The sequence below is a fragment of the Neopelma chrysocephalum genome, unplaced genomic scaffold (assembly GCF_003984885.1).
Source record: "Neopelma chrysocephalum unplaced genomic scaffold, ASM398488v2 Primary Assembly neopelma1_25, whole genome shotgun sequence".
In the NCBI taxonomy this organism is placed as follows: domain Eukaryota; kingdom Metazoa; phylum Chordata; class Aves; order Passeriformes; family Pipridae; genus Neopelma; species Neopelma chrysocephalum.
In genome coordinates, this window is record NW_020897694.1 from 39,993,308 (window position 1) to 40,011,460 (window position 18,153).

General features: G+C 43.1%; 1 protein-coding gene across 2 annotated transcripts in view; it reads right to left on the reverse strand.

Annotated features, from left to right (window-relative positions):
* Positions 1 to 4,009: 4,009 nt before the first annotated feature.
* Positions 4,010 to 18,153, reverse strand: part of TMEM255B (transmembrane protein 255B) — a 74,261-nt gene continuing 60,117 nt past the window's right edge. The window contains exons 7-10 of one of the 2 annotated variants that reach the window (XM_027675029.1): positions 14,281 to 14,440; positions 11,570 to 11,578; positions 9,101 to 9,244; positions 4,010 to 4,717 (exon numbers count right to left, since the gene is read on the reverse strand). In XM_027675029.1, coding sequence (XP_027530830.1) covers positions 4,550 to 4,717; positions 9,101 to 9,244; positions 11,570 to 11,578; positions 14,281 to 14,440 — 481 coding nt within the window. In that variant the 3' untranslated portion in view covers positions 4,010 to 4,549. The remainder of the gene's footprint in view (positions 4,718 to 9,100; positions 9,245 to 11,569; positions 11,579 to 14,280; positions 14,441 to 18,153) is intronic. The other variant, XM_027675030.1, reaches the window with a different exon arrangement.

The window sequence follows — 18,153 nt, forward strand, 5'->3', positions numbered from 1 at the left end:
TTACCTGTACTGAGATTTTTCTGTATTCTGGTATTTGGAGATAATGACTCAGATTATGCCTGATGTGGAGATTACAGTAGTGGGGGAGTGCTGTTTGGTTGGTTTAGTTTTTTGTTTGGAGGTGGGGCTGTTTATGTGCTTACATCTGTATTATATATCTGCTCAGCTGGAGAGCAAATGGTTGTTACTACTCTTATTGCTAGAATTTCTCTTCTCTTTCTTTCTCTGAAAGAAGACTCAGTTGTGACCTTTAGAAAACCTCTTGGTCAACAGAAAACAGAAAACAAAGTTGGGTCAGCAGGAAACGTTTAGAAGAAACAACTCAATAAGTTGAAAGCCACATGGCTTTTTTGTCGATAGCCACTGAAGCAAATGATGAGGTGTCGAGAATTGGGGAATATTATCTGGTGATGACATATTTTTGCTGCTGAATTTTTAGGTTGGCTCACTCACTGTGACCCTAGTGGGAGCAGAGAAGCTTGAGCTGTGAGAGTTAGCCAGGCCAAACTGTAGTGAGGTCAGATTATGCCTGAGGGTTTACTCAGGAGAAGTTGTAGAGCCATAAAGTGCATTCAGCTTTTAAGTTGGGCAGGGCTTTGCCTAGCCTGCTCTGAGCCACTTAAATCTTGCTTTATTTGGTCCTTGTCTTGCACTAAATTAGTAAACTGAGCAATACAGGTATATGCTGTGGTGCAAAATCCAAATACTGGATGGCTAATATCACACCATGCTTCAGAGGGCTAACATGGAAAAGGTCTAATTCTACAAGGTCTTTTATAAATTATTCCTGGTCATTCATCTCATGTTTTTCCTAAGCAAATATGAAGATGACACATTAGTCTAATAATCCACATGTGTGGCAGCATCTTTGACCAAGCTGTGAAGATGTAACTGTCCCAGAGGAAAAGATGAAAGAGTGGGAAGACTATCCCAAGCATATTTTCTGCAAGGATCCCTGCTTTATTTAGCAGAGAAGAGGAAGGTATTCTATTAGCCTCTAGACAGCATGACATCATAGCTCCGTGTCATGACCAAATCAGTCAGCAGTAATGCAGTAGGGCAGAAAAGAACTTTATCACTTTCAACCAACCTACTCATTTATACTTGGAGAAGGACCTGTCAAAAGACTATTCACACTCAGGTCTGACCAGACACAGGTTTAAAAGGGAAGTTTCTCACTGGACAGTAATAACTTATTGACAGAGTGCACGTGGATAGAAAACCCCAGAAGTAGTTCTAAATTTTGCTTTTTTTGATTGAGCAAGGGAAACCATGTTATTCCTGAGAGTGCTTTATGTTAGAGCTGATGACTCTGGATCAATTTGTGATTTGATGGAGCACCCAAGAAAGATTAAATTAGTATCTTCAGTAAGAGCTGGAAATCCTGAAGATACTCTGGTTAATAGCATGTCCACACTGCAGTGTTTTTCATGGTTATTTTAGTCCTTTACCAAAATACATCTCTGTGCTGGTTTTGGTTAATATTCTTCATAGTAGGCAATATAGGGCTATGGTTTGGGTTTGTTCTGGAAACAGTGTTGATAACTCAGGGATGTTTTAGCCATTACTGAGCAGGGCTTGCACAGCGTCAAGCCTTTTTCTGCCTCTCACCCCACCCCACCAGCGAGGGGGCCGGGGGTGCACAAGAGTTGGGAGGGGAGACAGCCAGGACAGCTGACCCCAACTGACCAGAGGGATATCCTACACCATATGGCCTCATGCTCAGCATATAAAGCTGGGGGAAGAAGGAGGAAGGGGGGACATTTGGTGTGATAGTGTTTGTCTTCCCAAATCATCATTACATGTGACATTGCCCAGCTTTCCTGCAGATGACTGAACACCTGCCTGCTCATGGGAAGTGGTAGATGAATTCCTTTTTCTGCTTTGCTGGCATGTGTGGCTTTTGCTTCACCCATTAAACTTTATCTCAACTCATGAGTTTTTTAAATTTATCCTTCTGATTCTCTCCCCCATCCCAGTGGCTGTGTGGAGCTGAACTGCTGGCTGGGGTCAAACCACAATAATTTCTCATCTCTTTAACGTGGATTAATCTCTACTGACAAAAGTAGACTTGGAAGGCACCTATTTTTAAACCAAGAAGATGAAACAAACTCTGTTTTACTTTGTTCTTTTCAAAGGAAACATGTTAGAAAAATAATCTTATGTCTAGTATTTTTGTATAATTTCTGTGGTAGTTCCCAAAAAACTACCATGTGGCATAAATGAATCACAAACATGTTTTACTTTTGTGTTAATGTAAGTGGCATTATTTATGAGGCCAGAATTATTTCGGGTCCTGGAAATGTGAGTTCTGTGGTACATTATGGTACTCTGCAGTTTCATACTAAATGCTATGTGAACAAGACTATTTCATTTTCTAATTCAGAGCAAAAATTGCTCCAGACTTTGCATGTGTGTGTATGTATGTGAAGACATTTTGCATGGACCACAATGCACCCTGACTCAAAATGTGGTTTAGAAAAGAAATCCAGAATTTCTATCTGGAGAATAACAGAAGGGGGGGGAGTTCTTTTGTGTAAAGGTGAATTTTTTAAATACCCTACATCAGTACCACACTGGAGGAAGAGGTCTGGAGGAGGAGGCAGCTGCAATAAGCATTCCTTCATTCCTTCTCAGTCATTGCTTCAACCTAAGAGAAACATTCATTTTGTTTTTGTTCAGTTACTAGTTTAGGTGCTCAACTCAAAGGGAGCAAGTCTGTTCTGGGATTTGAGTCCTCAGATGATTCCCCTGGTAGTATTGATAGCAAGCAAAAAGTAAATGTGTAGTTCCACTTACTTCATGATCATGGTGACTGTGCTCTTCATAGCATGTATTTGCACAAGACCTTAGCATTTTGGATGCATTAAATTAATGTTTAAAACAAAAACAATGTCTCTTCTCTGACTTCTTTCTCTCAGTCAGATTCATATAACTCAACAGTACACATAAGGCACCTCGTCACTGATGTTAACATCACTGGCCTAAAACTTTGCACCTCAGAAAAACCTTAACAAAAGGTGGCTTTTATGATACATATAAATTAATTTCTGATCTTACGTGTATTAATACTGAATCTGCTTCTGCTTTTTATACACAGATGTACATAAATTAACAGAAATTTCTTGAAAGTTGGAAAATATGTAAACGGATGATAATTCTTTGTTCTATTTTGAGCAGGTCTGATGGTATCACTTCCTTTGAAAGGAAACTGCCAAGTAGGCTGATTTGGTTTATATGGGTTTTTTCAATATCTTCATAATTCAGAGCAGCTGCTTAAAGCGTTAATGAGAAATACCTTCCTTTCCCTACTTTGCTCTTTGGCCTTTCAGGAAATTTTTGTAGCTTCATTGATGTCTAGACTGTAAGATCTGTGGAGCAAGCAGCACCAACATCCTTCCTGCAGGAGCAAAATGCAGTAAAGGGGTGCAGCAGTCAGATGGGTTTTCATGCTGGTGTAACCACTCCTGTCCCAAAATGTGGCAGCCAAGTGCCAAGATGAATCCCAGTGCCAATGTGATGCACAGTGAGGCAGAAGGGTGCACACATCAGGGACATGGTTTTTTCCTGTCAGTGGCACTGCCAGAGGTATTGTTGCTTAGCCTTGTCTCTATACAATAGAAGAAAATAAAAAAAAAAGAATTATGACCCTTCATTCATTCTGTCTCAGTCATTGTAAAATGCCTGCATCAGGTCTTGATCAGTTTAAAAATAAATAACTGGCATTTAAAATAGAATGGTTTTGGTTGTGGTGCTCTTTTGACTAGAAAGGAAATAATTTGAACACTAAAGTACAGCATAAAATACACGTCTGGAAATTTCATCTTTAGCACACTGACATGACATTTTACTATTCCGACTAGACTGGCACAAAGTACAGATGTAACAGTCCAATAAAATTAGCCTTTCTGTCTGAAACTTGAAAAAGGAAACTGTTTGGTAGGGTACTTCTTCCTCTGTTATTTTGTTTTCCTGTCCTTACAAATACAGACAGTCTTAGGTACAGTATAAATAGACACTGTGAATTTTATTGTAAAATAATTGCCACACTTTATTGGTACAACACTTTCACCAAAAAGGGTTATTAAATAAATACTACAAGCAAACAAACACCTGGCCTCTTACTGAAAATTATTGACTCAGAGAGCTTCTGACTACGCGCTCAGACAGCACAGGCTTAAACCCCTCTATATTGGTTTATGAAAGCAGAACACATATCCAGAGTGTTTTCTTCATTTCTCCTATTGAAGAAAATCTATTCTGCAGTGCACCGAGAAGGAAATATCTCATCCTTACTGCAGCCAGAAAGAACTACTACACCTGACTGCAGGCAAACTAGGTGGTGACTGGATGCCCCAGTGGTGGTGTGCCTGCCCTTACGTTTCCAGGGTTCTGCCCTGCTCACAGTGAGATGCAGGTAAAAGCAGAGTGGCTGTAACACACACTGCAGTGGGTTCCTTTGGTAAGTCTAGTGCCTGCACAGCAGTTTCCAGAGATTTCTTAGAAAAAAAATAAAAGCCTACCAGCTACCTAAAATTAATTCTTTGTTCTATGGTGCATATGGTGGAGGCTTTTCTCCAGGCAGGCAGTAAGTTGGTGTATACAGGGCTGGAGCATTTGGGGGAAGACCATAGCTGGAGCTGGACTGAGATGGAGGCTGAGTTTCTTCTGATAAAGAAATGTCAGTAGATGATGTTCCTGGAAAATTGTTGGCAGGCTGTATGTAGACAAAAGAAAATACCTTATTCAGTAAAGGATTACAACCCCATTGCAGTTCTGGGGTTTTTTGCTATGTTAGTGTTAGATAATGAGCTTCATGATTAAATTTCTCCTGCATTGCAGCTTAACATTAGTTCTAAAGCACCTGCTTAAGTCTAGCAATGATGGTGTCTAGTGAAACAAGACAGATTCCATCTGTAACCTAAGTCAGTTTTAATAGACATTGTGCAGACAGCTGGGCAATAGAGCAGAACAGGAATTTCTGCAGGAAAAGATGCTCTGGCTTCCTGGGTGAGGCACAGCACCTGACCAGCTGATTAGGTTACGTGTAGCTGCTCGTTTCCAGGCATCACTTTGAAATTTAAATTACCTCAGATGTAATTAATCTCAGTTGTAGTACTTGCATAAATGCAAAGTCTTATTCCTTTGCCAAATACAGATTCTTCTTAAAATTTTACAGGTAGGCATGTGTCTCCCTGTAGGTCTTTCACTTTGGCTGTCTCAGCTATGATGGGGCTTTGGTTAAAAGAGGCACAAAAAATAAATAGAGCTTAGGAAGTAGCCTATGTTCAGGAACAAGCAGAATTTGTTAAAACAAAAGGATCCATGTAGGGAATAATGTTCTGGATAAAATCCTACCATTCCTTTAACCAAGTTTTGTCACTGATGTCAAGAGGGTCAGGATTTTACTCCTCCCCTCATATGCCAGCACATGCCAGTCCATGCGCTTCAACTGGAGAGTTGGGCTCAGCTCCCCTCAGGTTCAGGCTTTAAGTGAACTTTAAGTGCCTGGAATTTAAAAAACAAAATAAAGTAATCATGGACCTTTTTCAAGGGAATTGAAAAATATGGCAAGTAAACGCTGCTCCCTGCTGCTAAAAAAAATTAATAGCCACAAACTAAAAGGCCAGTAACAGGGCCTTAGATGCCCTTGGACAGTGGCATCTCAGAGCTGCCCCGGGGTTGGCAGACCCCATGCCAAAGTGCCCAGCTTCTCCACGGGGCTCTGGCTGAGCAGGGGCTGTTGCCCTGGGTCAAACCCTCCTGGCAAGGAGAACGTTGTCCTGCATTTGTACCACAGGGTGACTTAGTGAGTGAGAGTGGGGACATCCTGACAGGAAGGCTGATTATGTCCTTTAACCCTCTGAGGCGGTGCAGGTATGCTAACAGAACTGCTAGCTACATCAGCTCCAAACCTAGTTGTGGGTTTGGGTTGTTTTGTTTTTTTATTTTGGAGTTTTTGCTCCCCTCTCAAACTGCAACCACTAGTTCCATCTGTTTGCCTGGAATTGCTTCTACAGCGAGTTCTCCTCTAGCACGAATGACTGGCACAACCTGTAACTGCTGTCATCACCACCAGTCCTTCCACAGCTAATCACAACCTTTACCTGACCAACTGGCAGGCCTGTTACTGGTTGTGACTGAATTGTACCAGTAAGTGATGAATGATTTTGTTGGCACAGTAAACAAAAAAATGTTTTTTACATCCTTGTCAAAATGCATTCCTGTTATCACCCTTTCTTTTTGCATTTGGCTGATTTCTGCTTGTGGACAAGGAAGTCATGAGGTGAACTGAGGAGTGTTTACCATGAGCTCAGGTTGCAATTCTTTTAAAGACTTAGTTTTCCCCTCCAGCAAGCATTTATTCAGTGAGATCCTGGATTCAGCAGAGGACCAGGAACGAATGTCATATACCTTGAGCCCGAGATAATCCATGTGTGACTCTAAAGGTTAAACCAGCTCAGGCAGGGTCTCCTATTCTATGGACAGCTAGAGCTTAATTCAGTTGCCCACATGTAAGTGCTCAGCCCTTTTGGGATGCCAAGGGATATTCCAGATATCCATGCAGATTTGACACAGGGAGGACTACAAGACCTGGACCTGGGCTCTCTCACAGGGGCAAGAGGGAACAGGTGGCTACTTAATTTCTTTATAGGCAGTACTAGATCCCTAAATGCCAGTGGCCCCTGCATTTAATCAGATGAATCCTGGCCCCAGATTCCTAGCTCCCAGCATTAAGAACTAGGACCAGCTGAGCAGGGTTTGTGAAGGCCTGAATCCAGCAGAAGGCCTGAATCCAACAGCTTGGAGCACTTAAGGTGGATGATGAAGACTTCCATTCAGCCCACAGCTCTCAAGTAATGGAAGCAGATGACAGTTAAGCTTCTGGCTGTTCCTAATCATCCCTGCTTTCAATATTCACCATTTGTAGCTTTGAGTAAGTTAATTATGATTTTTTAACTCATATACTGATGCAGAAATTACTTTTCTCCCAACTGCAACATGATGAGCTCAAACATACAGAGAGGTGGCTGCCTTGAGGGTTTTTTTTTCTCTTTCCCCCTAGGAATAAATAGGATTAATTTTTCCCCTTTTGAGCCGAGTGCTTCTCACTAACCTCTTCTGGCTTGGGAACAGCTGGTGGTGTCTGCCTATGTACGTTATGAAGGGGAAAGAAGACAAATGAACACACTTCTTTGAAAAAGTAGAAATTAGGAAAATAACTGTGTTTGCTTTGGAATGCAGACAAGAATTTGGGGTAAATACAGTGTATTCCTGTTTCTCAGTGGACACAGGACTGAACAGTTACAGTGGATCCTCATGACTACTTACATGCATCTTTTCAGCTTAATTGTTTTCTTTCATCTGTTTTTATCCCCTTCTCCCTCTACTCTTGGCTACATGCTAACTGAACTCTGCAGAACAGCACAGCTTTGCAGCTAAAAGCAAACAAAAAGAGATGTTCTTTTTTGCCTCTCAACCCTTGGTCTCAAAGTCCCTGGACCCATTTATGTTAATAAATAAGACATGCCAAGGACTGTTCTCTGGCTGCGAAGCCAACTGGCACAGCATATACAACATCCCTACAGCTGAACTCTTACCACCAAACCAGTGGGACTGTCTGTGTGCATGCTGCTGACTGGGAACAGTCCATTGCCCTTGCCATCTTCTGACCCCTTCCTAAACATTTTTGGGAGACTGTTAGGTGGTCTGGGCAGCATGCTAACCATTCACTGGTGTGGATGATCATCGTGTCCCAGTACTGGTGCCTGGTAGCTTATTGGCCCTGAACAGATGTACCCCAGGAGGCTGTGGGGCACTGGTCCACTGTTAGTTCATGCTAAATTGTGCAGTGCTTTCAATTAAGAAGTATTGCAAAACTTGTGGTACCAATTGGTCTAGCACTACACAGCCAAAGTATAACAAGCCGTCATATGGAACAAAACAGTCTTACTGTGCTTTACTAGATCTAAAAGCTTCTGTGATTGCTACAGGGTCTCAGTATATTCAGTTATTTACCAGATCACTCTACGTTCATCACCTCACTCTGGTGGGGAAAAAAAAGCAAACACCATCCTCAGCACCACTCTTTGCATTTTCCAAGCCAGCTCTGCCTGAACACAACACAGGCTTGGAGCATGACTTGTACCTCAGTCTTCTGAAGGAGGTGATTGACCCGAAGCTGACCCAGCTCATGCTGTATCCCCTCCCGCAAGGAGTGGAAGCTGCACCTCTGGCAGCTTTCCTTCCTGCTTTCAGGCCAGCTGCCTCTAGTCAATGAGGCTCACCAACCTCTGCCAACTGCCAGAGCTGCTCTGTACCTGTTGTGTACCAGTGGTGGCCTGTGGCAGATACTTATAGGAAGCTGAAAGAAACATCTTCTGATAAGCCCCTGTTGGTTCTTGTGGCTGGCAGACATTTGGGGTCTTGCTGGGCTGCAAGTGAAACCTGAATCCCTAACCCCTCATTTATAGTCCTCCACATCATCCTGTAGCATTTGAATCTTCTCTTGTTTATAAAAGCACTTCCTATTTCTGGCTTATATTGCCCCTTAATAGCTTTACTGAGGCAACCAAAACTTTGTGTGTAAGAAGTTATCACTAATATCCATCCACAATCCTTTCTGAAGCACTCAGTTCCACAGGCCTCTTATGTCCTTCCCTTTCTCGTCTCCTTTCCGTCTAATAAGTCCTAATATACTTATCTCCATATTAAGGGTAGGATGGACTAAGGTATATAAATTTTTCAGCCAAATCCTGTGTGTATCAGATGCTTCCTTTGGCTTCCCCAGTGCCTCTGTTGCTGCTTTATCTTGCCCAATATGGGGGCTGTGTTCACCTTCATAATTACTTGTACACAGCCTGAATCCCACACTGGGATTCCTGGTCAGCAAAGGACAACCAGAGAAAGCCCGAGGTCTGAGAACAGACCTGAAACTTAGTGCAGACTAACTCATCCCAGAGATGAACCTGTGAGCTGGGATCAAACTTCCTTGCCTTGGTTCAAACCCCAGAGCTAAGACCTACCTCTGCAAAGTATGTACTGAGTAGCATCTTATGCTTTTCTGATGGAGTAAGAAGGGTGCCATTTTGTACTGTACCTGAAGAGCTAATGGGTAGGATGGATACGTAGAAATAGTTGCTGCAGAAGGACAGAACCCAGCATATGTCAGGATCTGCTGGGCAGGATTGTACAGGATCTGAGGAGGAGGTGCAGCGCTGAATGCAATTTGGGACAGAGGTACCTGTTGAGCACAGAAGACAACAATATATCAGCACAGCATAGAGGAAGCTGAAGCAGGAACTGCTCCTAACACAAGCAATCAGACCATTTAACAACTTTCTATTTTCCAACACGATTACAAAAAACCACGGAGCAGACAGAATGAGAGGGTGTATCCAGAGTGAATTTTCTGAGTAAAAATACAGAGCTATTTTAATCTTCTTTCCTTGGAAAAAGACGGCTGGTGCTTCCCTAGCAACAGTTCCAGAAGCACTGGCAGGACTCCAGATCTGAGACAGCCTGAAGAGCACAGCATACAGCATACATCTGGCTGCCTCTTCTCACTCGTTCCAGCACTGAACACCCAGTCCTTCACCATTTGCTGCAGACGCTTTCCAACAGCAACTACCCGATGCCCTCATGTCTTTTCTCACTGCTTTCCTACACGGATTTACAAAGATCTCCCTTCCCAGACCAGTTGCTCTTCTTTCACAGTTCCCTCTCACTTGTGAAAGGGAGTTTGCTGCTGGCTCTCCAGTATCACTCTCGACATGCATACCTCATTCCTACCACATAAAATCCTTTTCCCGTGGCTTTATTGACATGTCCCTTAATTACAATATGAAATGAGGTTTGCAGGAAGAAGTAATAGCTCATATTAAACCAGCTAATAAAACTTGGTAAGGAAAAAAAGAGCAAAAGCTAAATGTGAAAAGGGGTTTGTGTTAAACCCTAAACCCATGTGCTATATAACCATTTGTGAAGGACAACAGAGCTCTGTGAAAGATTTTCTTGAGATAAATCCAGTGTGTTTTTTTCTTTCCTTTGTTTTTGTTAGCAGATTCCTCCACATGAGAGCATGGAATTTTCTTTTCACTGAAATAATAAAACGTAGTAGTTGCCAGACAAATGCTGAAAGCAGCAGCCAGTATTTTTTTTCTTGGCATTTCCTTTCAGATTTATCAGTGAGAGACATAAACCACTGTATCCTCTGGAGATAGTGTGAGACCTCTGAGATTGAGAAAGAGGCATACTAATTGTGTTTGTACATGGAAAACGTCATCTAGGTCACTGATGTACCACATGAGGTTACCTGACAGTTTAGGCCTTAGCTCCTTAGAGAAACAGCATTTTAGGAGCTGGCACAGAAAAAGGCTGGGGTTGAAAGCAGAGAGCTTATTTCATGGAAGAAGGCAAGTCTCTCATTTATAAGGCATCCTCAAAAACACTCTGATCTGCAAGGTAGCCCCCTTTCTACCCACCCTGCTGGGTGGATATGGTGGGGAGAAAGGAAGAGACACTGCCTTTTAGACAGAGTGAGAAGCAGTTAATATGCTTGCCTCAGGTGCAAAAGTTTGCTGCCAGCAACATGGCCCCAGAATGTGCCTTTTTTTCTTAGGAGGATAGAAATCAGATCTCTCTGGTTATGGACATCAACGCATCAAGAAACACTTGTTTTGCCCAGTATAAAACACAGATGCCTGTTCTGCATCTGTCACTACCTTTCTAGTGTGAGTCTCTTTGGGTGCTGCTGTTTGACCTGCTTTGAGTTCTTCTCCTGGGAACCTCTCTCAATCCTCTCACCTTCCCTCTATCCACAGCAGCACTGCTCTCTAATTGCTAAGTATGAACATCACAACAGTCCTAGGAGACAGTTTTAGGGAGTCATCTACTCCAAACCCACTGATCAAAGCACCTTATTATCAGGCTATCTGGTCTCAGCCCAGAGCCATCAACAATTTGCAGGTACTGAAGCTGGTTGAATGATTTTATTAAGTATTCCAGTAATTACACTATGTTAAATTAGTCACCTAAAATACACTAGTAGGTGGAGACATTCTAAACTAAACCACCACCCAAGTCAAAGAGATAAAGAGCTACCAACTGGTCAGGGTGTGCTGCCAGTGTCAGCTCATTGGCCTGACACAGACCTGCCAGAGCACTTATTTTCAAGCTACGGTTACTTTTCGCATCAGACTGCACCTTTAGTTGCATGAGTGCTAAGCCATGGCAAGTAGCTTAGTAATTAGGTATTAATTTTGTTTTCCTTTTTATAGTAGGGTGAAGGAAGAGGAGAGCAGATATGGGAATGCTATTCAATCTGTTCAGATTCCCTTAAGGAGACTGCAAGAAGGAGACTAATTGAAAAAAAAAAAAGGCAGCAACCCCCTCCCCAAAACATCAGTAGTTCAGATTAATGCAACCCTAAACTCCCAGAAGGCAGATTCCTTGGCAAGGTGTGTCAGGAAAACATCCAGAAGTCATCAGATGAATACTGGGACAGGGCAGAGAGTTTCTAGATTAACTCTTAGCACCAGCAAGTGAAGTTTTCCATGCAATTCTTTACCTCCGTCTTCTGTAAGAAATAATCACAGTGTATTATCATTTTGGATACTGCAAGTCCATCTATTTAAGTTATATATTAATCTGCTTTTTGTTTAAGGTGATTTTAAGGTAACTACCCTGCCAGTGTCCTATATCCAAGTACACTGTAGACCTGAAAAGGAAGGTACCTGTCACAACCACTGCAGCCCCATGGGTTATGTAGGGGCCACTGAGCTGACACCTTGGGAGTCAGGAGAGGATGAAATGTTTCCCACTGTGCCAGCACGGCCCTGTGGCAGGAAGCAAAACTACAGGGAGTGTGCCACAGTCTGCAGGCAATTTGTCACAAGAAAGAAAGCCCGCAAAAAACAAAACAACACTTTTTTTTCTGTCCAGGAAATATGATGGGTTTAAAGGCAACGGCACTGTTTTGCAAACTCTCCCCTTTGTAGCATGTTTTGGCTGCCAGCATTCCCGAGAGATATACATGATGTTTTCTGGAAGTTAATTCCAGAGCAATGCCCTGAGGTGTTTCAGCTGGGCTTTGCAGCTCTTCCTGCAAAATGCTAGTGAGCACTTCTGTGGGAAGGTGACATCCTGAAACAAAGAAGTTCTCCCACATATTTTAAAGGGTTTCTTTCCTTATTTCAGTCCCATGACCCGTTCTTTCCCTCTTCTGCTTGATGTTTTCTTGGCCCCTGTCTTTCCCCAAGAGTTACTGCTTTTCTAAGGCAAGGGAGTAGCAGATTAGCAAACCAGCTCTAGTACATAACTCAAAAGAACCTGAAAAAGCACAGGCAGGAGCAAGGAGTGGTCACTGCATTTTGGATTGCTGCTTCAGTAAGACTTTCACAAGCAGAGCATGGATCCTGTGCTGAGGTGACTGACACAAACTCATCTTTCCCTTGAGCTAGAGACATCTTTTCTTCTGCTCACACTGAGAGGAGACATTAAACAGCTTATTCAGGTCAAGTTTTTACCTGGAGCCTTGACAGATTCGCTCCAGCCAAGCTTGGGGGGAAGCTGCTCATCCACCGCTGCTGCAATTTCCTTGCACAGCTTTATGCCACTCAGTCAAAAAGACCAAGACTGTGATCCAGGCTCTGCCTCCTAGCCAGGCAATGTATGAGGTCACGGAGACCCCAGTTCTCCCAGGAACATCTCCTTGGCTTGATATCCTTGACACGCAGTGTAGTGATGACCCCGTGAAGTACAGAGCTGTATCTGGGCTGGAGCTTGCTCTGCTACAATGCATCAGCCCAAATCCCGTGTAAGACTTGGGTTGAGCAAGACATTAGGTGGACTTGGGATGGCTCTCTTTACCTTTTCCCACCTCAAGAGAGCACTAGCAACTCCAACAGCTGCACTTGCACCCATCTGCTAGGCAGGGGAAAACACTTAGTGGCACTGAAAAGCTGCAATGCTCTCTCAGGGACTTAGTGCAGATGACACTTCATATAGCTGTTCTCTCCCTTATTTCCCACTGCAGTTGCTTCTGCCATTGCTTCTCTGGTGGGTAGGAGATGAATTAAGATGGGAAAGCTGCTACCACTCCCTCCCATTGGGCAGCTGCAACTCTTTACTGGCTGGCTGCAATCTTATCAACTTCTAGCAAGAGTCCCCTGACTTAAATTTGATTGCTCAGCTGCACGTCTTCCATGGGAAAGCTCAGTGTGCTCATTTTCCTTTAGGTCTCCAGTCTGACTGGGTCCTTGGCTCACTGGCTGTCAGCACATTCCCTCTAGTCTGCCCTCTGGTCTGCCCCTCCCCTTGCCCAGATGTACATCTCAACTATCTCTCTTGCTTTCTCTTTCCTGCTCCATCCCTCTCTTATTTTGTTTTACCTGTCTTTTTATTGAGTTTTTGCCTCTGGAATAGCCATCAATAACATCATGGATCTAAGATTACCTGTGCTGCAATCACACCTCCCTTTAGCTCCTGCATTTCACTTCCATCCCCACACCTCCACCCATTTAGTTTGGAAGCTTTTTGGGCTGGGACTATCTACTTCTCTGAGAGCCTAATCTATCATGAGCCCCTTTGTTGGTCTTTAGGCACTGCTTTAGCAAATATGACCAGTGACAGTGATAATCCCAGGAATAGCAACTTCACCCTTTTAATGTGTAAGAAAATCTAGCTGGATGAGGCATTGTATCAGATAATCCCTTCTAGTTTACAACCTCTTCTGGCTGCAGTGTTGCACATCAGCACAACATGGTGGTGTGGTACAGGCAGCAATTAGCATTCCTTAGTGAAGCAAAAGAGGATGTTAATGTGACCTGGGTACACAACTGTTTAAATAAAAACTTGACTGGTACTTCAGAATTCATCTCCATTCTTGGGGAAAAGAACTACGTAAATTCAACAGTCACACCTAGGACTAGAGTTCTACACATTAGCTACAAACTAGCATGCTCAGACTCTGTGCTGGCCCACATGTTCAGAGATGAATTAGAAGGGAAAAAAAGATGCCACTAAGTGAATTGCCAGCATTTGTTCAGAGAAGCACCTGTTTTTTCCCTTCTATTCATGTATTTGACCAGGCTTGACCTACTTAGCTGTGAGCAGCTGGCAATAGCTTAGCCTAAAGATATAACTCCAGACTCCCAGAACACACAGTAAACATGTTTAAAGTGTCTCCTTGGTACACTTGTGCTTCCTTGGTTTTAACCCATATGACAATATCAACAAGCCTAGACATCCACACATAAGGCAAAAGACTGTGAGGCTTACCATGTCTTTAAAAGCCCCAAGAATGGCTGCTGTAATAATGCCCAGAAACAAGCCAATGATGTTGAGGACTGTGGAGGACCACAGCAGCCTGTACAGGTGAACCACATCCTGACAGCTGCTGACGCCAAGAAATTCATAGTAGCTGGAGGACTGGTCTGAACTGAAAGGGAATGCAGACAGTGTCACCGCAGTGGGAATGGTTTTGCACATAATATAGATCTCTAGAGGATCTGAATCCTTCCTGTATGCTTTCCTGTTTGGCAAAGTACTTCATCCATGTTCTCACCAAACACTGCTCAGAAGAACTGGATAAAGCTTGCTGTAAAACTGGCTCTGCTAAGGCTAGCATCAAACATGTAGTCCAACTAATATCAACTCTAGTTTTGCTGATTGGTGGTGTTTATCAGCATGGACTCTTTTTTATTTTTTGCTCAGGGCCTCTGAACACAGGCACAGTCTTGGTATATGGATGCTTGTCATTCAGCTACCAGCTAAAGCATGCTCGCCTTTGATTTTTTTCATAGCTCACCTGCTGGCATCTCCGAAACTGGGAAAAGCAAGTTGCTTAAGCATTAATTCAACAACAGGAAGGGAGGTTTTTCCAGCTGGCTACACTTGTTTATGGTGTCCGTGGTTCCAAATTAAGAAATGCAACACAGTACAGTATAAAGATGTGTCTTTACACTATGGATTGTACTATCCAGAAATCTTTGTTCATATTTCTACACCCCACTGGTTATTGCAAATCAGGCATGTTTAATCCTCATTGTCTTGCCAAAAGCCAGAAATATCCTACAGCAAAATTTGAAACCACAGGTTCCTGTAGTTCTTTCTGGTACCTGCCTCTAATTCTAGCCCACTAATGAGCTCCTAGGGCAGCTATTTGAGTTGGAAAGATTTTTTTAAATGCCAAGCCTGTTTTCCCCCTGTTAGGAAATTGCCATCAGATTATAGTGGAAACCAGAAGTGACCAGTTTGTGCTCACTCTTCTGTTCCTCCATCCCCAGTGCATGGGGCAGCAGTGGAGATGGTGGTTAGGGAAAGCTCTGCAGAGGAAGGTAGCAGCGTGGAGAAACCCATAGTATTTCTGGGAAGAACCAAGGCAGGCATAGTCCTGTCCAATCAATGGCTTGAGGGCATGGTTCTGGCACTGAAGAACCACTACTGTTGAGTTCACTTGGGCACTATCATGAGCCCATCTTAACTAAACAAACCTATAACTTCAGCTACCACAAGGCTGAGGAAATCTGACTTGTGATCCTGCCCACATACCAGTTTATTCCATGGCTGGGAACAAGCCACTGTGTGACTGTGTCTAGTCCTACTTCTTTTTAGCCATCCTGTGAACTGGAATTGCCGAGTCTCTAGAGCAGCATGACTGCTTATTTACTCTGAATTTGTCCACCCCAGTGCCATAAGATCTTGCTGTCCACTGTGAAGGACACACATGTTTAATTGTATCATGGAATACTATCACAGCAGTGATCAGTCCCAGGTGTTTCAGACAAACCCAGTGTCTTAGAAAAATGGCACTGAGGATCTCCATCTGGAGGGGGAATATGCCTGAGCTCTCCTTGTTGTTACCTTATACTTTAAGCAACAGAGTTTCACTCACTTTTCTTTGATAACTCTGCATACTTCCAGCCCTTTAGCACCCCCGTTCTTTTCTGTATTGAATCGTGCTGTTTGATTCAGTGTTAACATGTAGCAGTTAGCTGTGTACCATGGAAGGAAGCATTCTCAGAATATACATTGCAAATGTATATGCAATGCATTGCAAATATGGTGTTCCATCATTTGTCTGTCATAGAAATGCCTGACGCCTGACTGACTAATGTAAGGACTTTTATGCTTGTTGTCCGTCACAGAAAAGGTACAACAGTTGTGCATTCTCTACCTTTCCCATTTCACTTGTTATGTATAACTGCATCATATTCAGATTTAATATTTCTTACATAAGCAAAAGATTGTAACATTCATAGTAGATTTTAATCCATCCTGTAGACCTGCACTTGTTTTTTGTCTCCTATCTGCATGAGAAATATGCACGTATAGATGACTTACCCCTAGTCCCAAATGTCATCTTTCACTTCTCTAGCTGAGCCAGGAACTGGGCAAGAGCTACTTTGTTATGCAGAAGCCTTGATTGTGCCACCCTTGTTTCCCTATATCCAAAATGTTCATGTCTGGCAGGGTGCTAGCCAAGGCTTACAGAGGACTGGGGCTATAAAGGGCTGCTAGCATATGAAAAGGAGGCAAAATCAAAATAAAACAGGAGATGTAGGAAAGAAGAAAGATGAGAAATACATGGCGGATAAAAAGGAAAAGTGACTGTCAGTGAACTGTAGAGGGTTGCAGAGGTTGCATGAGAGTGCCTGGTAAGATGATTGTGAGAAATAAATAAGATGGTTTTATTACAAGCAGGGATTTCCATGGTTACCTCATGTTGAGATACCTGGAGGTCATTTGGGGAGATTGAAGAGCCATTTGGTGGTCAGGAGCTGGTGGGTTGCATGTTGTTCTGGTCACTGTTACTGACTGCTGCTTACTGCCTTGTTTGCTGTTCTTATTGTTCCAGTGGTTCTGATCACTGTTACTACTGCTGACTTACTGCTTTGCTTACTGGTATGATAGGAAGGCGAATCGGAAAGCATGTAAGGCAGTGAGACCAATTTGGGCTCACTGCCAGGAGACCATGCAGCCGGGGCAGGGAAACAACCTGACAGGTGGATGGGAACAACCAATGAACTGTACCAAAAGGTAAGGATTGCCTTTTGAGGAAGAGGGGAGCAGGGCCTGGGGTGGGAGGTGCGAGGGAGTGGTTATGTAAATCAATAGACCTTAAAAAGGCTTGTCCCCTCCCAGTCAGGTGTGCTTGAATCAGGTCACAAGTTTGGAGCACTCAGCACTCTGTTAATAAAGTTCTTTGTTTCACTTTATTTGGCCATCTTCTAAATTTTAATTAGAGATATTTCTCACAATGACACAAGGGCACGTAGTAATTGGACAAGAGGGAATGGCTTTAGACTGAAAGAGGGAGGAATTAGACTAGATATTAGGAAGAAATTCCTCGCTGTGAGGGTGGTGAGACACTGGAACAGGTTGCCCAGAGAAGCTGTGGATGCCCCATTTATGGAAGTGTTGAAGACCTGGTTGGATAAGGCTCTGAGAAACCTGGTAGGTGTCCCTGCCCAAGGTAAAGAGGTTGAAACTAGATGATCTTCCAACTCAAACCATTCTGTGAATCTATGATACTGAGGTGTGCAAAGGGTGGCTCAGGCAGAAGACTTATTAAATCTAATGGGAAAATTGTATTGCCAGACCAACAGTATATCTGAACAGGGCTATGACTGTGATCAATTTTGATCACACAGCAAAGAGCTTATGGATCTATTTAAAGAAAAAGAAACTTAAATAATATCAACACTAGTAAACAAGTCCTGACATCTTCTCTGCTGGCATCAGGACTTCAATTGCAGAGGAACTGGACTTCTCAGCATACAAGCTCCTTCTTATGAGAAATAAAATAATCCGGTTTAATTATAAGTAAATTTATTTAAGTGGGAAACAGGGGGTGTTGGGATTTTTTTTTCTTACCTCCCATTTAATTTTGGGAATATTTAGGCGCCTCGCGAAGATTGTAAGGTGAAAGGCCCCGTCAGGGCTGCACACCGAGGGAATATTGTGGTCGAGGTAGGATACAATATATAGATGGAAAATTTACACCGGCCACATGTCTTTGTGTGCAAAAAGAACCCCCACTGTGCGGTACAGGGGGGTACATCATCAATCAATCAATCGGTACAGGGGGACCCCCTGTACAGTACAGGGGGGTACATCATGATCCAATCAGGCGGGACCAATCAGGCGAGA